Source organism: Cololabis saira, chromosome 15 (assembly GCF_033807715.1).
Source record: "Cololabis saira isolate AMF1-May2022 chromosome 15, fColSai1.1, whole genome shotgun sequence".
Taxonomy (NCBI): Eukaryota; Metazoa; Chordata; class Actinopteri; order Beloniformes; family Belonidae; genus Cololabis; species Cololabis saira.
In genome coordinates, this window is record NC_084601.1 from 36,975,049 (window position 1) to 37,001,832 (window position 26,784).

At 45.2% G+C, this 26,784-nt stretch overlaps 2 gene segments (V, D, J or C); one reads left to right on the plus strand and one right to left on the minus strand.

The window, feature by feature from the left end:
* Positions 1-1,001: 1,001 nt before the first annotated feature.
* LOC133460902 (Ig kappa chain V region 3381-like) lies at positions 1,002-26,755 on the minus strand. The segment is given in 2 exon segments: positions 1,002-1,324; positions 26,704-26,755. Coding segments are annotated over 2 exon segments (375 nt in total).
* On the plus strand, positions 2,377-3,611 carry LOC133461367 (Ig kappa-b4 chain C region-like). The segment is given in 3 exon segments: positions 2,377-2,397; positions 2,479-2,560; positions 3,243-3,611. Coding segments are annotated over 3 exon segments (426 nt in total).
* Positions 26,756-26,784: the final 29 nt, after the last annotated feature.

Here is a 26,784-nt window from a genome sequence, read left to right on the forward strand (position 1 = left end):
TCCAGCATTGTCCCAATCCAGCACAGAAATCCTGGTCCACTCATTCATCACATCCCGTATTGATTACTGCAACGCCCTCCTCACTGGCCTCCCAACCAAACTCACCGACAAACTGCAACTCATACAGAACTCGGCCGCCCGGATCATCACCCGCACCAAGTGATCTGACCACATCACCCCCGTTCTTATCCAACTCCACTGGCTCCCAGTCCAATACTGCATCATCTACAAAAACCTCCTCCTCACCCACAAAGCCCTTCACAACCTAGCCCCCACTTACCTCTGTGACCTATTGCAAGATTACACTCCCTCCCGCACCCTCCGCTCAACCTCTACTGGACTTCTTTACACTCCCACCTCACACCTTAGCACCATGGGTGCCCGAGCTTTCAGTTGCTCAGCACCCAGACTCTGGAACTCCCTCCCCCCACACATAAAACAAATACACTCCATCACCACATTCAAAACACAACTCAAAACCCACCTGTTCAAACTAGCCCATTCACTATGACCGGACATCACGCACTACTTCCCACCAGTTTGTTTGTCTACTGTTATATTATTTGTATTGTTGCTTTTATGGATGTTTTATTGTATTTTAAATTGTATTTCTTGTTTTTACTCTGTAAGGTGACCTTGGGTGACGTGAAAGGCGCCTCCAAATAAAATGAATTATTATTATTATTATCAAGACGTTCTGAAGCTGAGGTCAAAGGTCATTACTAAGATTTACTGATCTAACCGTCCCAGAAGGACTCATCTTCATTCTGTTGGAAAATCTGGTAGAAACAAGAATGGAGTGTTGGAATACATTTTAAATACATAAATACATAATGTATGTGTATGTGTGTGTGTGTGTGTGTGTGTGTGTGTGTGTGTGTGTGTGTGTGTGTGTGTGTGTGTGTGTGTGTGTGTGTGTGTGTGTGTGTGTTCAGTGAAGTGTATCAGTCAGTTCAGTTTCTGTTCAGTCTGACTGAAGGAGGTTTTTGTACGACTGTTTTTCACTGTGTGAACGAATACAGACTGTTGATGTAATGAGCACCCTGACAGTGATAAACTGCTGCATCTTCAGCCTGAACTCCACTGATGGTCAGAGTGAAGTCAGAGTTTGATCCACTGCCTGTAAAACGACTTGTTGTTCCTGATTGTCTGGTGGTAGCTAAATAAATGAGCAGTTTAGGAGTTCCTCCATCTCTCTGTTGATACCAGGCTAAATAGTTGGAGCCACGAACATCGTGACTGGTTTTACATCTGATGGTGACGGAGCCTCCCAGAGCAGAAGTCACTGATCCAGGCTGAGTCACTGTGACCTGACCTCTGGACTCTGAGGAAACAGAGACACAAACAGAAAACAGCTTCATGGTTTTGTCAGCTTCATTTCAGAGGGACAGATGTTCATAGAGGAGAGGAGTTGGATTCTCTGGACTTTACCTGTTGTCATGAAGGACAGCTGTCAGTCATCCAGAGTTCAAGTGTCAGGACTATAAACTCTCCCAGATCACTGGAGCGTGGTGCTGCTGATGCAAAGTACTTCTATGGAAATGTTCCCACTGACTCCAGCAGAGACTTCATAACTCTGATGATGATGATGATGATGATGATGATGATGATGATGATGATGATGATGATGATGATGATGATTATCATCAATAGATCAATAGGTTAACGCTATCAAGAAGGTATCACGTTTGAAAACATCATTATAAACTAATATGATGCAGATTAACTCTTCAGGACATTTTTGTTTTAATATCTGTTAATTTCTTGGGAGTAGAAAAGATTGGGAGTAGAGATCCATCCATCCATCCATCCATCCATCCATCCATCCATCCATCCATCGATTCATCCATCCATCCATCCATCCATCCATCCATCCATCCATCCATCCATCCATCCATCCATCCATCCATCCGGTCTCAGGGATCAGCTGAACTCTACAGTATTCCAGTTCTGTTCAGGTCAAAGGTCGTACTCCCTGAATAGGTCACCAGTTCTCAAAAGAAGTCACTTTTTTATATTTATGATTCTTTTCACCATCTCTGTGTCACGGAAAATAGATTTCTTCTCCTCATGCATAAATCCCTGACAATATAATTGCAACTAAACACTTTCATTATGTAATTGGACTTTGTCTACTTTGTCTCTAAAGTGTCCTGCGTGACATCTACTATAAACTTATAAACATGTAAATCACTTGAATGAAATCCAACTGATATTTGAGTTTTAGTTTGTTGCACATAAGAATATGGAGTTTCTACAAGTCACAAACTTTGGGAAGTTTTTCAAGAAAAGTGTTTGTTTCTGTCAAAAGAAAAAGAAGATTTAATTTAAAAAATGTTGCATAGAAAAATAAAAATGAGCTTGGATATGTGCTACATGTATAAATACATATTTGAGGTATTGGCTGTTGAATAGAAAAAAATTACATGTTTTGTAGAGTTTGTTTGTTTCCGAGTCAGAGAGCGTGTCTCTCTGCAGTCAGAGGTTTTTGTACGACGGTTTCATCAGTTTGTATCACTGTGGTGGACTTTTGGTGGAGGAACCAGACTGGATGTTGGAAGTAAGTTCAAACTGTGTTTAAATTTAAAGGTATATTGTTACTTACCTTCAACAATTCTTCTTTAGACACTTGAAACCTTACGTTTATTTATTTTCACAGTAGTTTTAGTTTCAGGTATCTATTTTTTACTGTATTTAATATCATGTCGTCCAAGTCAGAAGTCGAGTTAAGATATTCAGTAAAATATTCTTGTGGAATTAGATTTTTAAACTATTTAGTGTTCAGAAAAGATTGAATTGTTTATTTAAAAGTTATCAGATGTCAAACATAAGAGTTGTGCAGTGATAACTTGAAAGTCCGACTTCATGCACAGATTCAGGATAAAATTGACAGATCAAAATGTTCAAAAACTGTGATCTCTTTTTTTTTAGTTTTGTTTCACTTCATTTTATCGTTGCTTAGTTTTCCGATAAAAACTTTTATGATAAGTTGGAGGTTGTAGACTGAGGTCTTGATACTATTTTAATTTGTCATATTTCAGCTGAAACATGATCATGATTGTCTGTGCTGATCTGCATGAGAGGTTTCTGAAAGGAAGTGAAACAATGTGTTTCTGAGTGACTGATGGAGCAGAAAACATCTGACAGAAACTTGTTCCAGTTCAAAACTCACCTCTCAGTTACGGTGTCCCAGTGTGTGTTGTTGGTGGTTCCTGTCCTCTAACCTGAGTGGTGTCTCCTAGGTGATGTCCGTCCCTCCCTGACAGTCCTGTCCAGTGGGGAGCTGCAGCAGGGGACGGCCACACTCATGTGTCTGGCCAACAAGGGCTTCCCCTCAGACTGGAGTCTGTCCTGGAAGGTGGACGGCAGCAGCAGCAGCAGCAGCTGGGAGGAGAGCAGGAGCCCCGGGGTGCTGCAGGAGGACGGCCACTACAGCTGGAGCAGCACCCTGAGACTCCCTGCAGACCAGTGGACCAAGGCGCTCTCTGTGACCTGTGAGGCCACCCAGGGCTCCCAGACTCCAGTCTCAGAGACCCTGAGGAGAGACCAGTGCTCCCAGTCCTGACCTGACTCCCTGGGACTCTCAACCTGCTTTTACTCTTCTACTTCTCTCTCTCTCTCTTTCTTTTTCTCCTGAAATGTTTCAACAGTTATGTGTTCCTTCTTGTTGTATTGATGATGGCTTTAAACAATAAACTCATTAACAAGGTTATTTATGGTCATTGTGGTGATTTCAGTCCAGTACTTTACATGAAATCCATAGTTATCACTTATGTGTTGATACAATAAATGTATAAATACCCATAAAGTAATGAGATTTAGATTGTATCATACCTGAAAAACTGCTAAAGAAAGAAATCCTGAACTCATGTACTGTAGTTTATTATATCTAATACAATTAATTAGAAAAACAAGATGTGACGGGCCAGACTAAGAGCGGTTCACAAAAGCCAATCATGAGGAAAAATAAATCGAGCACCGTAACGTCGCCCGGATCGGCGTCACCGGGGCCCCTCCCTGGAGCCAAGCCTGGGGTTGGGGCTCGTAGGCGAGCGCCTGGTGGCCGGGTCTTTGCCCGTGGGACCCGGCCAGGCTCAGCCCGAAACGGCGACGTGGGCCCGCCTTCCTGTAGGCCCACCACCCGCAGGAAGGACCGTGAGAGCCCGGTGCAATGTGGACTGGGTAGCAGTCATGGAGGGGTGCCTCGACGACCCAATCCCTGGACCAAAACCCTCGCAGTGGGGACATGGAATGTCACCTCGCTGGGAGGCAAGGAGCCGGACCTTGTGCGTGAGGTTGAGACATACCGACTAGAGATAGTCGGGCTCACCTCCACACATAGCTTGGGCTCTGGAACCCAGTTCCTTGAAAGGGGCTGGACCCTCCACTACTCTGGAGTTGCCCAGGGTGAGAGGTGGTGGGCTGGTGTGGGCTTGGTTATAGCCCCCCAGCTCAGCCGCCATGTGTTGGAGTTCACCCCGGTGAACGAGAGGGTCGCTTCCCTGCGCCTTCGGGTCGGGAAAAGGTCTCTCACTGTTGTTTGTGCCTACGGGCCGAACAGCAGTGCCGAGTACCCGGCCTTCTTGGGTTCCCTGGAAGGAGTACTGGATAGTGCTCCAACTGGGGACTCCATTGTTCTACTGGGGGACTTCAACGCTCACGTGGGCAATGACAGTGATACCTGGAGAGGCGTGATTGGGAGGAACTGCCTCCCCGATCTGAACCCGAGCAGTGTTTTGTCGTTGGACTTCTGTGCTAGTCATGGTTTGTCCATAACGAACACCATGTTCAAACATAAGGGTGTCCATCAGTGCACGTGGCACCAGGAGAGCCTAGGCCGGAGGTCAATGATCGTCTTTGTTGTCGTTTCATCTGACCTTCGGCCGCATGTCTTGGACACTCTGGTGAAGAGAGGGGCTGAGCTGTCAACTGATCACCACCTGGTGGTGAGTTGGATGAGCTGGCAGGGGAAGAGGCTGGACAGTCGGGCAGACCCAAACGGATTGTGAGGGTCTGTTGGGAACGTCTGGCTGAGCCCTCTGTCAGGGACATCTTCAACTCCCACCTCCGAGAGAACTTCTCTCAGATCCCGGGGGAGGCGGAGGACATTAAGTCCGAGTGGACCATGTTCTCTGCCTCCATTGTCGACGCGGCGGCTTGAAGTTGTGGTCGCAGGGTCTCTGGTGCCTGTCGTGGTGGCAATCCTAGAACCCGGTGGTGGACACCGGAAGTACAGGATGCCGTCAGACTGAAGAAGGAAATCTACCGGGCTATGTTAGCCTGTGAGACTCCTGACGCAGTAGATGGGTACCGGCAGGCCAAGTGAGCCGCGGCTCGGGCGGTCCTGGAGGCAAAAACCCGGGTCTGGGATGAGTTCGGGGAGGGCATGGAGGAAGACTTTCGGTCGGCCTCGAGGAAATTCTGGCGGACCGTTCGGCGCCTGAGAAGGGGGAAGCAGTACTCTGCCGGCACCGTTTACGGTGTGGGTGGGGAGCTGTTGACCTCGACTGGGGACATTGTCGGACGGTGGAAGGAATACTTCGAGGATCTCCTCAACCCGACTGACATGCCTTCCACTGAGGAAGCAGAGAGTGGGGACTTGGGGACGTGCTCATCCATCACCCAAGCCGAGGTCACTGAGGTGGTTCATAAGCTCATCAGTGGCAGGGCACCGGGGGTGGATGAGATTCGCCCTGAGTACCTCAAGTCTCTGGATGTCGTAGGGCTGTCTTGGTTGACACACCTCTGCGACATTGCATGGAGGAAGGGGACAGTACCGCTGGAGTGGCAAACCGGGGTGGTGGTCCCTCTTTTTAAAAAGGGGGACCGGAGAGTGTGTTCCAACTATAGGGGGATCACACTTCTCAGCCTCCCCGGGAAAGTCTACGCCAGGGTACTGGAGAGGAGATTACGGCCGATAGTTGGACCTCGGATTCAGGAGGAACAATGCGGTTTTCGTCCCGGTCGCGGAACACTGGACCAGCTCTACACCCTCCGCAGGGTGCTCGAGGGTTTATGGGAATTTGCCCAACCAGTCTACATGTGTTTTGTGGATCTGGAGAAGGCATTTGACCGTGTCCCTCGTGCCATTCTGTGGGGGGTGCTGAGTGAGTATGGAGTCCGGGGCCCTCTATTAAGGGCTGTCCGGTCTCTGTATGATCGGAGCAGGAGTCTGGTTCCTATTGCCGGCAGTAGGTCAGACTTGTTCCCGGTGCATGTTGGACTCCGGCAGGGCTGCCCTTTGTCACCGGTCCTGTTCATAATTTTTATGGACAGGATTTCTAGGCGCAGTCAGGGGCCAGAGGGGATCCGGATTAGGAACCTCAGGATTTAATCTCTGCTTTTTGCGGATGATGTTGTCCTGTTGGTTTCATCGGACCGGGACCTCCAGCATGTGCTGGGGCGGTTTGAGGCCGAGTGCGACGCGGCAGGGATGAGAATCAGCACCTCCAAAACCAAGGCCATGGTTCTCCACCGGGAAAGGGTGGCGTGCCTTCTCCGGGTGGGTGGAGAAGGCCTGCCTCAGGTGGAGGAGTTCACGTATCTCGGGGTCTTGTTCACGAGTGAGGGAACGATGGAGCGGGAGATTGACAGACGGATCGGTGCAGCGTCCGCAGTTATGCGGGAACGCCTCGGACTCCCCTCGGAAGAGCTGGAGGAAATGTCTGGGGTGAAGGAAGTCTGGGCATCTCTGCTGAGGCTGCTGCCACCGCGACCCGGGAACGGATAAAGCGTCGGACGATGGATGGATGGATGGAAAAAAACAAGATCATAATTGACATTCAGCCATGACGGAGGTAAGTTAATCCAACGTTCATTTTAGATCAGATTAATTATTCTTATATCCACACACCTCTCTGATGTTTTGACATATTTCAGATAAAATCTGTTGTCCTTGAAAGTTGATTTTCTTGAGCATGAATAGTCTGAATCAATTGTGTCTTTGTCATAAATGATGACAAATTCTCATTAAATGTTTTTGTAGAGGGTTCAGAAATAGCCTCTATTTATAGTTTAGCATTAAACATGCACCCCCCATTTTTTTAGATTTATTTTGAACTAATGTAACAAAATTGCACTTATGTATGTGGTATCACATGCTATTAGACGTCCAAGTCTATAGATGGCGCCCACGCGCTCCTGTGAATCACAGAGAAACAGCGAGATAGTCACAGTCCCACGCATGCGCAGTCAATAATAAACCGCTGCTGACCGTGCAAGCAAAAGTTTAACAGTGTGCTGTTCCTCGTATTTTCACAGGTAAATAAGTATTATCTAGACATTCCGAAGGATGTTAAAACCTTATGTGAACTGTCAGTGACATGTTTGGTAACGTTTTGAGAGTATATAAAGAGAGTTTTGACCGGTAGTTTTATTGTTTTGATGAAGTTTCATCATGGCTGCGGCCAGAGAAAGTTTCTCCATTGTGTTCCCACACAGAAAACACACGTGGTGTGCGTGCACGTGCGTGCGTGCGTCGTGTGCCTGAAAAAACGTTTGAAGCGTATTTTTCATTTGTTTACAATATGGTTGAGTCATAAACACCACTGAATGTAAACTGTATGAGGTTTAGGAAATATATTTTTGATGTATATGTTAGGTTATTGTTCTTACTACAGTTCTATGTGTGGAATGAGACTACAGATTATTTATTTTTGCACTTTATTTTTTGTTTAAAGGAAAATACTGTGAATTTTTGGTATTATTTGGTTTATTTGTATTTTGTATGTTATTGTGAACTCAAAAGAAAGCTATTGTTGAACAGTATTTTGATACTGATGTTATAAATGAGTATTTTGATTATTGAAGCAGTCAATAATAAACCGCTGCTGACCGTGCAAGCAAAAGTTTAACAGTGTGCTGTTCCTCGTATTTTCACAGTGCTTCCTGCCCTGTGAACACCTTGTGCCGACCCAGATAACCCCTAGGTCTGAGGCCGGTAACAATTGGGGGCTCGTCCGGGATAACAGCGCCACCTAGGAGGGAAAGAGTGAACTGCCACGGAGAGAACCTGTGTCTAAAGCTTCAGGGAAGGCTGCATTGCTGTGCGTCATCCAGAGAGTAGAGGCCACGGGTGCTGAAGATGGCTCCCACCCCAACCCCACGACGGCTGCTGATATTCACCATACAGAAGAGACTCCTAGCTTTGAGTTCTAGTCAACTACAGACTGTCGCCAGTGCAGTTGATGACGACAGAGATGCGGAGGACCTGGCGGCACTCAGTGAACCAGAACTGTTTGATTTGATTGTCGACTACCTGAGAAGTGAAAAGTTGAAAGGAATGGAGGACGAAGGAATGTCTCAAATCCTTCCCCTCAACGACATGATTGATGACATGCTACGTGCCCCGGATGGAGGAGACGTTGTGGGAGGAGCTGACCGTGGAGACGCTGACGTGGGAGAAGAAGCCACAGCTGCATCTCTCCAGATGGATGACACCGCGACTCATCAACAGACCAGCCCCTCTACAGCAACCATGGACAGTAACCTGCTGTCCCCATCCAGAGAGAGAGACACTCACACACCTCAACCGACCATGGGCAGAGACAACAACGCACCAACCAGGAACCTCGTCATCACATCGCCAGCCAGATCCATCACCAACAATGCAGGTGGTGTCCCTCCTGGCCGTGCCAGTACGTCCTCCAGTATTGGTGAGCAGGTGGTGAGAATTACCGATGTAGCCGCTCTGTTTCCCCGTAGAGAATTTAAACTTTATGGTGGTCAGATTTCTGACACAGGGTCTGACATGTCATACAGTAGCCTTTGTAAACAGATGGATGAAGGGTTACGAGAAGGGTTTAGTGAGTCAGAGGTTATCCGCACTGTGCTAAAGATAACTAAGCCTGGTACATTCAGGGATATGCTAACTAACAAAGAAGACCTTACCATGAGTGAGTTAAAACGCTTTCTCCGTTCTCATATCAGAGACAAAAACAGCACTGAGCTTTTTCAGGAGCTTAGTACTGCTAGACAGCAAGACAAAGAGGGCCCACAGCAATTTTTGTACAGAATTATGGGTCTAAAACAGAGAGTTGTTTTTGAGTCACAACAGCCAGGTGCAGGTTTTTGTTATGACAGAAAGCTTGTTCAGGGTACATTCCTTCACACACTCTACCAAGGGTTAAATGAAAAAAATAACCATGTCCGGTGTGATCTCAAACCTTTCCTCGCCGACTTACAGGTTAGTGACGACCTTCTCCTCGAACAGATCACTAAGTCCACAAGTGAGGAGGCAGATCGGTTAAAACGCCTTGGTACTGTGACTAAACACCGACCAGTGACTGTAAGTACAGCTCAGACTGACGAGACTGACCAGACTAAAAAGACTGACCAGGCCAAACAGACCAACGTTGACTCTGAATTACAGGCTAACCGTGCTGCTATTCTAGAGCTGACCGCACAAGTGACCTCACTGACCAAACACTTTGCCCAGGTTGTCAAACCCGCAGAGACTGTGACTTCCATTAGCCACTGTCCAACCCCGACTCGACCCTCAACGCGACCCCAGACATCGTCTGAGACCAGGGGCAGATGTCAAGACTGTGTGCAGAAGAACATAAAGAGCTGCCCTCACTGCTTCGCCTGTGGTCAGGAAGGACATAGAAAAGTTGGCTGTCTACAAAGGAAGGCATCGGGAAACGGGAGGAGGTCACTGGAATGAGGCTGCCAGTGACCGTCGCCATTAACAAGCCTCCAGTACAGGTGAACTCAGTCGAAACTATAAACCCAGTAAAACCAACTACACAGGTCCAGCCAACACCCAGAAAACGTGTAGCACAACTTATTGGCAAGCGATGTATGGTCTCATGTGCAATCAATGGGGTCCCCCTCCAAATGCTGCTTGACTCAGGGGCCCAGGTGACCATGGTGGGGAGGGCGTGGGTAGAAGAAGTGTTGCCCAGTGTGAAAATACAGCCACTCTCATCCCTATTCACAGATCAACCACTCCAAATATCTGCAGCAAATGGCACGGCTGTCCCCTTTGATGGATGGGCTAATGTTGACTTACAGATACGCAGTGAGAGTCATGGACATGCTGACATACAAGTGCCCATCTTAATCAGCCAGAACTGTGTTAACTGTCCCCTTCTAGGTAGTAATGTCATTGCAGAGCTGATCAAAGAGAACAAAGAACAGGTGGATATTACAGCCATACTGAAAGAAGCCATGAGTGTCAGTGAAAGCACAGTGGAAACCCTGATTTCTGTTCTCCAGGTACTGACCCCTGACGAAACACCTTCCCAGTACACTGTGCGAGTTGGAAAGAAAGGACTAACTGTTCCTGCTGGTCAGATCTGTGAGGTGAAGTGCAGAGTCAGAGCGTGGCCCCGGGGTGGAACGATGCTATTTGAGCCCAGTCAAGGAAACAATTGCCCCGAGGGTTTAGACCCCTTTCCCACTTTAATTGATGTCCCCAATGGCTCATCAAAAATCACCAAAATCCCTATCCAGAATTTCACTAAACACGACATCTATCTGTCACAGAGAACCATTTTGGGCACATTGGAGGAAATTATTGAGGCCAAACCCCTTAACCATTCCCCCAGCAACCCGAAACCCCAAATCCGTCCCACAGTTCAAACCTGCTCCGCTCTGACTCAAGATAAATGGCACCCACCTATTGAATTGTCACACCTCGAAGAGGAGGAACAAGCAATAGCCAGAGACATGTTATACGACGAGTCAGATGTCTTTGCCAAGGATGATGCTGACATAGGTTGCATCCCAAGCCTGCAACTCAAAATTCAGCTAAATGATGAAACCCCAGTCCAAAAACGCTACAATGCCATTCCAAAACCCCTGTACAGAGAAGTAAAAGACTATGTGCAGAACCTGCTTGACCATGGCTGGATAAGGAAGTCCACGTCACCGTACTCATCCCCCGTGGTCTGTGTAAGAAAAAAAGATAAGAGTTTACGTCTATGCGTTGATTTCAGGGAGTTAAACCGCAAAACTGTCCCAGACCGTCATCCGCTCCCACGCATTCAAGACCTGCTGGATAACCTGGGGGGCTACTCCTGGTTCTCAATACTCGACCAAGGCAGCGCATACCACCAGGGCTTTGTCGACGAGAGTTCCAGGTACCTGACCGCTTTTAATACCCCTTGGGGATTATATGAGTGGCTTCGACTCCCCTTTGGCCTTACCAACGCCCCAGCAGCCTTTCAAAGATGTATGGAGGGTGTCTTTGATGGCATGAGAGACGAGTACTGCACTCCATACTTGGACGACGTCTTGTGCTTTTCAAAATCATTCCATGACCACGTAGAGGACCTGAGGCGTGTGCTCCGCCGCCTGCGGGAGCATGGTATCAAGTTACGTCCAAAGAAATGTGAGCTGTTCAGACGACAAGTGAGGTACATTGGGCGCCTAGTGACAAGTGAAGGTGTCCAAATAGACCCTAAAGCCCTGGAAGCAGTGTTGCAGCTGAAAGAGAGAGAGCCAAAGAATGTCGGAGAAGTCAGAGGTCTATTAGGCTTCTTAGGCTATTACAGATCCTTCATACAGGACTTCTCCAGAATTGCACGGCCGCTGTTCAAGCTTGCAGAGGGTCCCAGTGAGCCCAACCAGAGGCCCACTAAAGGTAACAACGCTGCACCCAAAAGAAAAGTCACAAAGTCTGGCCAGCTCCCCTCTCATACACCCGTCCAGTGGACCCCCGAACACAGTGCTGTGGTTTCTCGCCTGGTAGACATGTTGACCAATCCACCCATTTTAGCCTACCCAGATTTTAATTTGCCTTTTGTATTAAATACTGACGCATCCAATGAAGGTCTGGGGGCTGTGCTCTATCAACAGCAGGGAGGAAAGCTCCGTGTCATCGCTTATGGATCCAGAACACTCACGCCCGCAGAAAAGAATTACCATCTCCATTCTGGTAAGCTCGAGTTTCTGGCACTGAAGTGGGCCATTTGCGATAAATTCAGGGATTATCTCTACTATGCACCCACCTTCACCGTGTATACAGACAATAACCCCCTGACTTATGTGTTAAGCACAGCCAAACTCAACGCTGTTGGACATCGCTGGGTGGGTGAGTTGGCAGACTTCTATTTCACCATAAAGTACAGGCCAGGCAAGGCAAATGCTGACGCTGACACACTCTCAAGGTATCCCGTTAAGCTTCAGGGTCACACAGGGGAGTACACTGAAACTCTACCCCCAGATGTTGTTTCTACCATATGGCAGGGGAACAAAGCAGTGGCCGAGAATGATGTGTCATGGATGGCAGCACTGCAATTCTCCTCTGGTGGTGACGAAGATCCCCCTACGACAATTCCAACCATCACCCCAGATGACATCAAAGCTGCTCAAAAGGAGGATGCGTCAATCAATGAGGTGATGACATTGAAGAGGAGAGGATGGAATCCTAATGACAACGACAAAAGACAAATGACACGAGAGACAAGGAGACTCGTACATGAATGGAACAGACTCAAACTCGACAAAGGAATTCTATACAGGCAAGCAGGAAAATGGAAACAGCTCGTTCTCCCCAGTAAGCTGAAGTCGACCGTGCTCAAACACCTGCATGACGACATGGGTCATGTCGGGGCTGCCAAAGTGATCCATCTGGCAAGACAAAGGTTCTATTGGCCATTCATGCAGCGTGAAATAGACGACTATGTCATCCGCCAGTGTTCCTGTATTAAGCAGAAACGACCCACCATCCCAGAAAAAGCACCCATGGGCTCAATAACAACCAGTGCCCCATTTGAGCTTATTTCTATTGATTACCTTCACTTAGAGCCAAGTAAAGGAGGTTTTGAGTACATTTTAGTTCTGGTAGATCACTTCACGCGCTTCGCACAAGCCTACCCGACTAAAAACAAGTCAGGCAAAACCGCAGCAGAGAAAATCTTCAATGATTTTATTCCACGTTTCTCGTATCCAGAAAAGCTACACCATGATCAGGGTCGGGAGTTCGAGAACCATCTATTCCAGCGACTCCAGCAGTTGTCAGGCATTTCCCATTCTCGAACCACCCCATACCACCCGCAGGGAAACCCGGTGGAACGCCTGAATAGAACACTGTTACAGATGCTCCGCACTCTCCAAGAGGAAAGAAAAGCTGAGTGGAAAGACCATTTGCCTCACATAGTCCACGCGTACAACTGTACGAGACATGAAGCAACGGGCTATTCGCCATTCTTTCTCCTCTATGGAAGAGCCCCACGTTTGCCTATTGACTTAGTATTCGATCTAAGACCTGGGGAAGACGTGTCCAGTCGACAGGAATTCGCACAGAAATGGGCTTCTCGGATGCAAGACGCATACAGAATCGCCTCAGAGAATAGCCAAAAGTCCTCAGCAAAAGGAAAAAAATACTACGACCGTGGTGTTAAAGGGATGGCTCTTCAGCCAGGAGATCGAGTGCTTGTCAGGAACCTGTCCGAGAGAGGTGGACCTGGCAAACTCCGTGCTTACTGGGAGGAGAAAGTTCACAGAGTCATTGAAAGAGTGGGAGACGGACCCGTGTACAAAGTACAGGCAGAAAAGGGAGACAGAAATATCCGTGTACTGCACCGTAACCTCCTTCTACCTGTAAATGACTTGCCATTTGAACAAGATGACCAGCCCTGTCAGACACAAAAGAAACAGACAAAACAGAGAAACAGACAGACTAACAACAGAGAAGCAGCAGAGCAGGAGACTGATGATTCTGATGAAGAGGAAGGGTATTCCTACAGCCTCCGACCGTTACCTGTGTATACAAGGAGGATAGTCAGACATCAAACACCTCAACCTGAACCACACCGTCATCTCAGAGCTATAGCACCAGAGTTCCAACCTATGAGACAGACAACAGAACCAGGTGAGGTGCATCAGCAAGAGGAAGCTGTGGTTAGACCACAAGCACCACCAGCAGACACACTGCCTGCAGAGGATGTCCAGGAACGACAAGTGATGACTGAGGACGAGGGTGATACAGGCCCAGTAGTTCCAGAAGAAACGGTTGAACCTGACGCAGAGCCACGAGTTGGAGAGGAACCGATGAGGAGATCTACCCGTACTGTAAAACCCAGAGAAAGATTCACATATGAACATTTCGGTCAACCATCATACCAGCCCTGGAGACCTGGAGCAAACGCCATGTTCACATGTGTGCCTTACCCCATGACCCCTTACCCTGTCCTGCCCGAAACCTGTTACTAGAGAGTGTAGAGGGTTCAGAAATAGCCTCTATTTATAGTTTAGCATTAAACATGCACCCCCCATTTTTTTAGATTTATTTTGAACTAATGTAACAAAATTGCACTTATGTATGTGGTATCACATGCTATTAGACGTCCAAGTCTATAGATGGCGCCCACGCGCTCCTGTGAATCACAGAGAAACAGCGAGATAGTCACAGTCCCACGCATGCGCAGTCAATAATAAACCGCTGCTGACCGTGCAAGCAAAAGTTTAACAGTGTGCTGTTCCTCGTATTTTCACAGGTAAATAAGTATTATCTAGACATTCCGAAGGATGTTAAAACCTTATGTGAACTGTCAGTGACATGTTTGGTAACGTTTTGAGAGTATATAAAGAGAGTTTTGACCGGTAGTTTTATTGTTTTGATGAAGTTTCATCATGGCTGCGGCCAGAGAAAGTTTCTCCATTGTGTTCCCACACAGAAAACACACGTGGTGCGCGTGCACGTGCGTGCGTGCGTCGTGTGCCTGAAAAAACGTTTGAAGCGTATTTTTCATTTGTTTACAATATGGTTGAGTCATAAACACCACTGAATGTAAACTGTATGAGGTTTAGGAAATATATTTTTGATGTATATGTTAGGTTATTGTTCTTACTACAGTTCTATGTGTGGAATGAGACTACAGATTATTTATTTTTGCACTTTATTTTTTGTTTAAAGGAAAATACTGTGAATTTTTGGTATTATTTGGTTTATTTGTATTTTGTATGTTATTGTGAACTCAAAAGAAAGCTATTGTTGAACAGTATTTTGATACTGATGTTATAAATGAGTATTTTGATTATTGAAGCAGTCAATAATAAACCGCTGCTGACCGTGCAAGCAAAAGTTTAACAGTGTGCTGTTCCTCGTATTTTCACAGTGCTTCCTGCCCTGTGAACACCTTGTGCCGACCCAGATAACCCCTAGGTCTGAGGCCGGTAACATTTTCATGGGAATCATAAGTTTCCTAATTCTTCTCCAAAAAAGACTTTTATGACTCTGTGAAAAGGTGAACATGTCCACTTCTCCCCTTCATGAACTCCTGGACTTCTATTTCATCAATGTGTGCTTGTCACTGTCATGGTTGGGATTCTGTTTTCAGTTTTGTCAACATGGTGTTGTATTAAAGACTTTTCATCCCCCATCTTGCATGCGTCATGTGTCCCTAAACCGGTTTGTACAGTTAGTTACCTTGATACCTTCTCTGTGTTTGTCTCTTGTCCACGTCCCATTACGGATGTGTCTCCACAGTGGGACAGGGTTTTTATATTATTCCCACTAGTGGAGGGGACAAGACACGAGGTGTAACAGGGGAAGTTGTGGAGCTAATTCGTACTAATTTATTGTCATTTTGAATGTTGGAGATTCTCCTGGTTTGTATTATTTAGGTTTGGAGTAATCATAGGGAATTGTATTAGGTTGTCTTATTTTGATGAGGCGCTATAATTGGTTATGTCTGTTTGTTGGTAGAATATAAACGAGAAAATATGTTTTCTGAACTGTAAACTATCTTTCTGTCATTTATTTTTCCACCTGGAACTCAAAGGCCACATTCCAGCTAGTGGGCGGGGCAGCTTGGTATCTCACAGACTCTTTCACCATTCAAGTAAAAAAAGAAATGTTGGAATCATAAAATAAAGTAAAGTAGAGTTATATAAAGATAGTAGAAGCTGTATTCATTCATATATTAATGAAAATATATTGTGTGTGTGTGTGTGTGTGTGTGTGTGTGTGTGTGTGTGTGTGTGTGTGTGTGTGTGTGTGTGTGTGTGTGTGTGTGTGTGTGTGTGTGTGTGTGTGTGTGTGTGTGTGTGTGTGTGTGTGTGTGTTGGTTTAGCGGTTTATGGGGTCATTTTATCGGACTGGGCACTCACATAGGAAGGACACCTGAGCATTATGAGGACACCCCCCATGTCCCCATAATTCAAACTATTTAGCAGCATCCAGGAAGCCGCAATTTACCTTCTCCCGCTTTTTCGAGACATGTCCCCACAACGCGAAAATCTGACTTTTTTGTGTGTGATACACAAAGTCATACACACGGGGTTTTTTTTGGCGCACTTGTGTAACTAAACACATTGATTGACACATGATACACAAAATCGCCACCATTCATTGGCTGAGGGCTTCTTGGGCCGTTCTGCTCCGTGATTGGCTGCTTCCGAAATCAATCTGGCGGGTTCTGCTAATGGGCTGTATATACTTGCCGTTCAGAATGCGTACGCGCGACGCAGGATACGTGTGACGTCACGTCACGCGTACCCTGCGTATCCTGCGTTCATTTGACGCGTCGACGTGCACGTTCTCAAAAAGACACTGAACGCGTGAGCGACCTGCAGTTCTCGCTCTGGCCGCTAGTATCGCTGTTCCCGGTCTGATCCCAGCTGGCACTGCTGCTCTCCCCTGGAGAAAGTTCCCCATGCAGGTTAACTTCCCCTCAGGGTTTCCGTTGTCCGGTAAAATATGCCGAAGTCCGGTATTTTATAATCTCTCCGGTCAAAATGTCCAGATAAAATACTCACTGGTGCTGCGGGACTAGAGTCCCAGGGAGCACCGCGGATGGCGAGCCCCGGCCGACCCCCGGCCGAGCCCCGGCGGACCCCCGGAGGAGCTCCGGCGGACCCCCGGCGGAGCTCTGGCCGACCCCCGGCGGAGCTCCGGCGGACCCCCAGCGGAGCTCCGGCGGACCCCCGGCGGACCCCCGGCGGACCCCCGGCGGACCCCCGGCGGAGCTCCGGCCGACCGGGGGTCGGCCGAGGTACGCGCCGAACCTCGGTGCCGGGAGGAAGCGGAGCCGGGAGCCAGGAGTCAATTGACGGGACTTATTTTATTTTAAATACTCTGTTTTTCAATAAAAATACTATTGAATGACTTGCAAATGAATGAATGAATGAATGAATGAATGAATGAATGAATGAATGAATGAATGAATGAATGAATGAATGACTTGGAATCATATTAGGAACAATAAACCAGATGGAATGTCTATTTGTAAGGAAAGATTGTAACTATTTCAGTTTCAAGACATCATTCATAATATTGAAATCGATCACATTCAACATCATCATAGTTTTTTACCATGTTAATCTTTCTTATATATTGACATCTACTTCTCCATATGAACTTAAAATTAACTGGATTTATTGTTTCGTCATTCTTGTTGAGATGGGTAAGGAGAATGCCGGATAAATTAGTCTGGAAAGACTATCCATTTTTGATAATAAGCAATAATAATAAGATTAGATAAAATAGTCCTTTATTACTCCCTCAACGGGGAAACTCACGTAGCAGAAGTACACAGACACACACAGGGAAGGGGGTAAAAAAGTAATAATAAATAAGTAATAAAAATGAATAAAGAGTAATAATAATAATAATAATAATGCTGTGGTTTTATATAGCTCCTTCAAGGCACCCAGAGCTTTACAGAGATCATTATTCATTCATACACATCTGCTGCTATATCGCGCCAAACGGCCCCTCCGACCACCACCAACATTCATACACACTCATACACATTCACACGATGTTATAATCTCCTACATCATCCAATATTGTCCTGTAAACTTGTCCGTTGTTCTAATCTGCTACCGCTGCTGCTGCTACTACTTCTGCTACTTAATATAAGTAGCTTTTCCAACTGTTGCTCTGCTTACTGCCCCCTATCGGTCACCATCGGTATGACGGGCTCTCGTCGTGTGGTACGCGAGGTACGCAGGGAGACGAACAGACACGTAAGCAGGATACGCAGGCACCAACGTAGAGTATATTCCCGCCTTCGACGAGATGATTCTGCACTTGTGAAGACGCACTTGGAGAGGTAGGTTTGAAGCCTGTTTGAAGCTTATTTACTGGGTTTTAAGTTATTTTATTGTAGATTTGCTGCTTTTACAAGTCTTGCTTTCCGTTTTCTTTCTCTTCTACCGTACTGACGACCTTAAACATCGACTGTAACGGCTCATCTTTTTGGTCAAATTGGCTCGTTAAGGTGCATGTGAAACGTGGCATTTAAATTACGTGGGCTTGGAATCGGGCCTGAAATGTAAAACCTGCTCAGCCCTGACTAGCAGAGAGGACCACGCTAATTGGCTGGTTGCAGAAGCAGAGTATTATAATTAATTATTATATTTTATTATGAATTACGAGAGGCTTTAGCACCGTAGGGTTCGGCGTAGCCTACGGCGTAGGGTGCGCGTCGACGCAGAACCATAAATCAGCCTTTACGTGCCAGTTATCCACTAATACGCAGTCTTAGTTTTACTGAAGAGTTTAAAGCAGTGTTTCTCAACCCTGGTCCTCGTGGCCCCTGTCCTGCGTGTTTTAGATGTTTCCCTGCACCAACACACCTGATTCTAATTAAAGGTCCTAATTAGCTTGTCACCAAGGTCTGCACAGCTCTGTTGATGATGCAGGTACTTTTATCACGATGTGCTGAAGCACAGTAACATCTAAAACATGCAGGACAGTGGGCCTCGAGGACCAGGGTTGAGAAACACTGGAAAGGAAAGGGATATCTGACCTTGAAATATAGTTAAACTTAACATGAATGCCAAACTCGAGCTGTCATAATTATTACAGCTTATTTTAGATTGTATATTAATGCTTTGTCATTACTACAGAAGAGATGACTGAGAAGCAGAAAAGAAGAAGAAGGGCTCCTGAGCAATTAGCAGTAGACTTTGTTAATATGAGAGAGGATCAGTCCTTCCTAGAGGGGAGGTTCATTAACGAGTATAAAGGTATGTTCTTCATCCAGTGTACTAATGTTTGTGTCTATCTACTAGTTTTTCCTTTTGGCCCTCAGGGAACACTGTCCTGCATGATGTAGATGTTTGCCTGCTCCAACACACCTGATTCAAATTATCAGCTTGTTATCAGGCCACTTCAGAGCTTGATGAGGCTGATTCATTTGTTTGGAGCAGGGTAACATCTAAAACATGCAGGACAGGGCTACCTGAAGACCAGGTTTGGAAAACCACTGTTCTAGTGTAGTAGTTATTAAAGGTCAATGGTTGATTTTTTTTTATTATGATTTTCCCCAAACATCAAAAATCTATGGCAACCAAAAAATTGTAAGACAGCCCCTAAAAACCATAATTGCTTTCTTCATCCAAGTCTTCTGAAGCCACCACATGCAGTTGACTTGCTAATGTGTCACTAACACTTTGTTTTAAATCTAACTCCTCACTGTTGCAAGTTAAACTCGTACAACAATCAGCAAATTATGTGGGGAAACTGCATGCATTTAGCTCTTCTTGCAATGTTCAGGAGTTGGATTAAGAACACAATGTGAGTTACGTCTTTCAAGTCAACCTCAAATGTGGCTTTAGGAGAGCTGGATGAAGTTACACAAATAATCTAGAGCCATTTTAAGGTTAATTTATGGGCTGTTTTATTACTTTTTATGTCCGACTGCCACCTATCTGCTGCATTTTCCAGACACATTTGTTAATTTGATATCTCTTTCGAAAGACAGCCATAAATGAGGTGGGTTACTTAACACATAGTGGAACTAATGTTAATGTCTTTTTTTTTGTCAGGGAGAGGTGTATTTACAAGTGAGCACATCCAGCCCGGAGGTTTTGTGGTGGAGTATCGTGGGATTTTGGCTCAGAGTCAAAATACAGATGACAAAGAAAACAAATATATATTTGATTTCATTTGGAATGGGAAGCGGTATTGGTAAGTAACCTGCTTGGACATTCACTAAAATTACCAAAAAGAGTGTTGCTTGTCTCAAGAGGTTGCATATTTGAACTTATAAAAGCCTGGGTTAAATTAATTAATCTTGAATTTTACTAAATTAAGGTTCACATGAAGTGTCTTGTGCATACATGAATCCATTATTTTGAATAATCTTAATTGTGACATGCCTGCTATATTGTGTCCCAGTGGTGCACAGACTTGGAAAAAATCTCACCATATGTCATGTGTTAAGAATTGGCCATATCACCTCCACACGCAACATGCCATCTAACTCTTTGTGGTTACCAAATCTGACCTGCTCTGTCTCGATAAGCTGCACTGCAATCTCCCAGTCAAGACCTGACTCTTTAATCCATAGCTCAGTGACTTTCAGTTGCAGTCTTTTGACTGCAGTATCACTTTTAAGAACATAACCTCAAACCAACTTTTCTTGTCTGTTTATCTCACAGCCTCGATGGCTCAAAAGAAGATGGCAGTCTGGGACGACTAGTCAATGAAGATCATGTACATCCGAACTGCAGAGCAAAAAGACTGATGGTGCAAGGGAGACCACACCTCTGCCTATTTGCTGTCAAAGCAATTTCTCCAGGAGAGGAGATAACGTACAGTTATGGGGAATCTGGTGATTGGCCATGGCGCTCAATGGTGAGTTAAAGAGGACATGTTTTCATTAATTAGCTAAAAAGCAGCCTCTCAGCTGCCGTGGCAAGTGGAGCCAGACTCCTCTGCCGATCTCCATCTCCAGGCTCTTTGGCTGTGTAGAGTCCAGTAGTCCAGTGCAGCTGGTACTATGCAGTGGACATGTGTCACTAGTGATAACGTTGTTGGACAAGAGATGAGACAACACTACATCTCCTCTGTGCAATTTCAGACTCCATGTGAAGCTCCATGTGACCTGCAGGCCAATGAAACTGATCCAGATTTAGAAAAGGTAAGTAGTGTTTTTTATCATCAATTACTTGTCACTACATTAGAAATGCTATTGATCAGTCACATCTTTATTCTGCTGAATACTGATGGACAGTTTGTGGAATGAAGGAGAATTGTTTCTCCATAATAGAGTCTCTGATTTGTTCCTGTCATTGACTCGTAAACAGGAATCATCAGGGGGAACTGATGAACAGCTGCCAGGAGTCAGTACCAGTCCTGCAGTACTAAAGGATGACACTGTAAGTTCACTGAGCTCTTGTGAAGTCATGCTCTTACATCCAATCATAATTCTGTTTTTGGATAATCATATCATCACACACTGTTGAATGTTGTTAATTGAGCAGAGGACTACGAGGACACAGTTTCCTGTGTGGACAGGAATAAATGTGTTGATCAGGCAGCAAACTGAGGTGTGTGTTTAGATGTTCACGTGACACATCTGAATTATGGGGACACCTTTTCTGACAAGTTCCCCTCCCCCACCTAGATTTTTTACACATAATGGGCTTTCATGTAGATCAAGCTGAAAACTGTTGTGTGTGTGTGTGTGTGTGTGTGTGTGTGTCCAATATTCAATGGACACACCTGTGAGGACACCTGAATTGTGAGGACCTGCCGTAGCCTCTACTACATTTCTTCACATATTAGGGTGTTCACATTGGTCATATGTTTTTATGAAAGACTAGGTTAGAGTTCCTATGATCATAGACAACCTGCAACAGACATGGAACATACAGTACTTTTCCTGCACCTTCAGAGCTATGACATATATTATAAATGGCCAGTGACAGTATAACCTATCAGTCTGATCTAAAATGTTTAATAAACAGGTCACTGTTGCTATGACGAGCAACTAACGCAAGAGCCGCACCATCATCAGACAGCTTTCAGAATAGTATTTGGTACCATAGACTGTCATGCTCTTACATCCAATCATAATTCTGTTTTTGGATCATATGACAGTGCTCAGAAGTCCACACACTGTTGAATGTTAATTATACAGCAAGTCGTCCCAACCAAGCAATCTGATTGGTCCACAAGATTGGTCCTCAAATCCATGATGACGGCACAACTTAGTCACCACTTAAAATCACTCCACCTATTTATTTGATCCCTTCTTTTGCTAGGTCATTACTAGGATTTGGATTATTTGCTGGAGTGGTGAACTATGTTCAGTTACACATGTGGCTCTATGATGTGACTGATTTTTTCTATATTAGGATTCTGTGGTCACAGAAAACCTGAAACTAGAGTTTACACAATCAGGTTTTTTTGGGCTGATCACTGAATGTGACGGGGCTCCTACGTTACAGTGATGTAACTGTGATGTGATGTAAACAGGATTAATGTAAACAAGGCGTAACTCTCCCCGACACATGTACACACCAGCAACTGCTGAACATTTAAATACTGCAATGACATCATTGATCGGATTGGTTTAATAAGACATTACAGCCAATCATACAAATTGCATTAAATGCCAAATATCAGCTGCTTCCGATCTGGCTGATCAGATCAGTGTAAACCCCACCTGCAATAGTAATTGAACATGAAATACTTTACTGCGCCACAAATTCAATGTAGTCTTCTGTTAAAGCCATGAAATTTTGTTGTCTATGTTGATATAACTCACCTTTTGAGGTGTAAATTATTCAATTCAAACATTTGAATTTTTTACATCAAGTATTACATTATGGACATGATCTTATCCATATATTCTTGTGCATATTTACAATCTTCTTAAAATTTGTAAAGTGTCTTCTTATTTGTAACTATTATTTACTATTGGTTTTTCAGTGTCAGCATAGACTTGTTAGTGCAGTTCTGAGTGCATTGGACAACTGTCCGGATTGCAGTGGACCTGTCTCCAGTTTGAGATGGCTGGGTTTCACATGCAAATGTTGGTATTTACCTTACTCAAATGCATTTTTAGTAGTCGTAACAAACATATCGGCACAACTTTCTAACTGTTATTTTCATTGCATTTAGTGTGTTCAAGAACATGGCACAAATCCTGCTTTCTCAGGGCGTATCCATCACAGGTATGGTCATTGTCTTTTATACTATTTTAACTGACTTATAATATTTCAGTGAACGATTATTTTGGTTTAACATGAAGCTTTTGTTTCCCCTGCACAGGATGTTGTTCCAGATGAACATGTCTCTGACTCTGAAATTAGTGATGCCTCCTCTGTCTACATACCTGAAAGCTGTGATGAATCCAACTCGGATCAAGATGATGATGATGATCCCATACCTGTTCAACCCTGCTTTCGTGATGAATCCAACTCAGATCAAGATGATGATGATGATCCCATACCTGTTCAACCCTGCTCTCGTGATGAATCCAACTCAGATCAAGATGATGACGATGATCCCATACCTGTTCAACCCTGCTCTCGTGATGAATCCAACTACACTTCCACTACAAGCAATACCCAGACGCCTTCAACAGGAACAGCTGTATCTTCAGCAACTGAAATCTCAGCAGCCCAAGAAGTTGGGAGAAATTATTGCTACATTTGTCACATGCCACAGTCAAAAATAGCTCGTCACTTTAAAAAACACGAGAAAGAAGACCCTGACATTGCCGAGGCATTGTCACTCCCCAAGAATTCTAAACAAAGGAAAAGGTTGCTCGAGAAGCTGCGAAACAGAGGAAATTATGAACATAATCAAGAGGTCATGAAAAATCATGATGGACCACTGAAGGTAAAGAGAAGACCGAGAAAATCAAAAAGGTCTGTGAATACCAAAATGTATGTACATTGTGCATATTGCAAAGGACTTTTTTTCCGCAGAGAGCTGTGGCGACACGCACGAAGATGTCCATCAAAGACAGTCACAGAATCTGAAGCCAGTATCAATAGTAAAGTCTTGGCTTTGGCTGACGTCGCAGAGTCAACCAACTCCCAAGTAATTTCCACAGGTGTGTGGAAAGTCCTTGGAAAAATGAGAGAAGATAACATAGGCTCTGTTGTACGGAGTGATTTTCTCATACTGCAACTGGCAACTGTACAATAAGCATGGGAGTGATTCGACAAAATTCGAGTACATCAGAACGAAAGCTCGGGAAATGAGCAGACTTCTCTTGACCTTGAGAGAGAAGTATTCTTTATATAGCTTCGAAGATGCTATAAAACCCCACAATTTCTACAAAATCGTTGAAGCTGTTAAAAGAGTTGCTGGATATGACGACGACAAGCACTCGAATTCGACCCCAAGTCTTGCACTGAAATTAGGACATTCACTGAAGAAAATTGGAGACATTATTCTCTGCAGGGCCATCTCAGCAGAGGACGAAAATACAATCAAGGCAGCGGAGCGTTTCACAAAACTCTGCACAAAAGAATGGAGTGGACAAGTGTCCCACACGGCTCTTTCTACTCTGAGCAAGTCCAAGTTCAACAAACCAGCCACGATACCATTCACTGAGGACGTTCAACTTCTGCACAAGTACTTGGAGGGGAAATCTGTTGCTGCCATTGAAGACTTAAAAAAGCACCAGTCTCCTCAGGCATAGACAGAACTGGCTCGGGTGACACTCACTCAGATCATCCTGTTTAACAGACGCCGCGCAGGAGAAGTCTCCAAAATGATGCTCGAGTCGTTCCAGAAGAGAGATCAAACTGAACTTCACAGTGACCTAGCTGCCAGTCTGTCGCCCTTTGAGCAAAAGTTAGCTTGACATTTCAGCAGGGTCGAAATTATGGGAAAAAGAGGGAGGAAGGTTGCCATATTATTAAACCCTGAGGTTGTCAATGCAGCAATGCTTATTGCAGAAGAGAGAGAAACGTGTAAAGTTCACACGGACAACCCTTTCCTGTTCGGACGGCCACAGTGCCCCCCCACGAGCTACTACAGAGGACAGGACTGCATCAGAGCATATGCACTAATGTGTGGTGCCAAGAACCCTGAAAATTTGAGGTCCACACATCTCCGTAAACACATCGCCACATCGTCCCAAATCCTAAACCTGAAAAATAATGAGCTGGACCAACTTGCAAACTTTTTAGGCCATGACATACGGGTCCACAGAGACTTCTACCGTCTGCCAGAGGCTACCATAGAAGTGGCAAAAATAACAAAGCTGCTCCTAGCAATGGAGAAGGGAACTCTCGGACAATTTCAGGGAAAGACTCTTGATGAAATTGAGATTGAAGGTATGTGGTGGTAACACAATTAATACAAATAACTTATTTATTTCAGGAACAGGATAAACTTGGCAACGTTGCAATAGTTAGATGTAATATTTGATAGTTGGGAATATGTAAATACAGTGCAAAACTAAATATGGCACACTGTTTTAGTAAATTACACACCAACCAACTTGCAACAACAATATTGATTTCTTGCGTCAACCATGCTTTTCTTCAGATGAAATGGATGTAGATCTGGATGCTGACCAGGATAATGGAGATGATGGAGGCATTGGCGATGATGGAGACAACGAGACCACTCAAGGTGGGGATGATGAAAGCATTGGAGACAATGAAGGTGATGGAAAAGGTGAAGGTAATGGAGATGCAGAAGATGGGGACAGCGAGTCAGATTGTGCCCTTGAAGGTATGTGTTGAATATCCTCTGGTATATGTTGATGTATTCAATTCAATTTCAATTCAATTTTATTTATATAGAGTCTAATACAACAGAAGTTGTCTCTAGACGCTTTCCAGAGATCCAGAACATAAACCCCCGAGCAATTATTACATAAACAATGGCAGGTAAAAACTCCAATAGTGGGAGAAAAGCCTTAAGCCAAACAGTGGCAAGAAAAACTCCCCTTTAGGAGGGAAGAAACCTTGAGCAGGACCAGGCTCATAAGGGGGACCCTCCTGCCGAAGGCCAGACTGGGGGAGTCGGGTACGTCAGCAGCACACAGAAGTCATGTGGAAGCAGCAACGGGATGACCAGAGGGGGGGGGGGGGGGCGCAAGCAGGCGGAAGCAGCAACGGGATGACCGGAGGGGGGGATGCGTCAGCAGCACACAGCAGACATCCACATAGGCAGGTGGAAGCAGCAACGGGATGACCGGGGATGGGGGGGGGGGCCGGGACCGCAGGCCAGAATGCAGCTCCCGAGGCTCCGGCCAGTCTGATTACTTATCTTCAAGCTGAAGATGCTGAAGACTTTTATTCTTGGTCAGCCAGGAATATTTCTGTTTGCAAGCTCACTCATACCACTGGCCTATCATTATCGTCAGCACTGTTGAATAGAGACAAATTCCATCATTGTGATAAAACACTTATCATTTTACCTTATAAAATGCCAGCAATTTATCTGTCCTGCACTGAGCTACTTATTATTAATAGTTTGTTTACGTAATACACAGACGAGTGTAGTGTTCATAAACAAGGGGTGTGTGTGTGTGTGTGCGTGTGTTCAGTGAAGTGTATCAGTCAGTTCAGTTTCTGTTCAGTCTTACTGAGGGAGGTTTTTGTACGACTGCTTTTCACTGTGTGAACACATCACCACCGTTAATGTTGTGAAGACTCTGACAGTAATAAACTGCTGCATCTTCAGCCTGAACTCCACTGATGGTCAGAGTGAAGTCAGAGTTTGATCCAGAATCTGTAAAACGACTTGATGTTCCTGATACTCGACTGCCAACATAATAAAAGAGCAGTTTAGGAGTTCCTCCATCTCTCTGTTGGTACCAGGCTAAACGGTTGTAATTAGAAACACTCTGACTGGTTTTACAGTGGATGGTGACGGAGCCTCCCAGAGCAGAAGTCACTGATCCAGGCTGAGTCACTGTGACCTGACCTCTGGACTCTGAGGAAACAGAGACACAAACAGAAAACAGCTTCATGGTTTTGTCAGCTTCATTTCAGAGGGACAGATGTTCATAGAGGAGAGGAGTTGGATTCTCTGGACTTTACCTGTGAAGCAGCAGCAGAGGAGAGTCCAGATGAGGACGCAGATCAGAGTCATGTTTTTGATGAGGAGGATTTCTGTGTCTT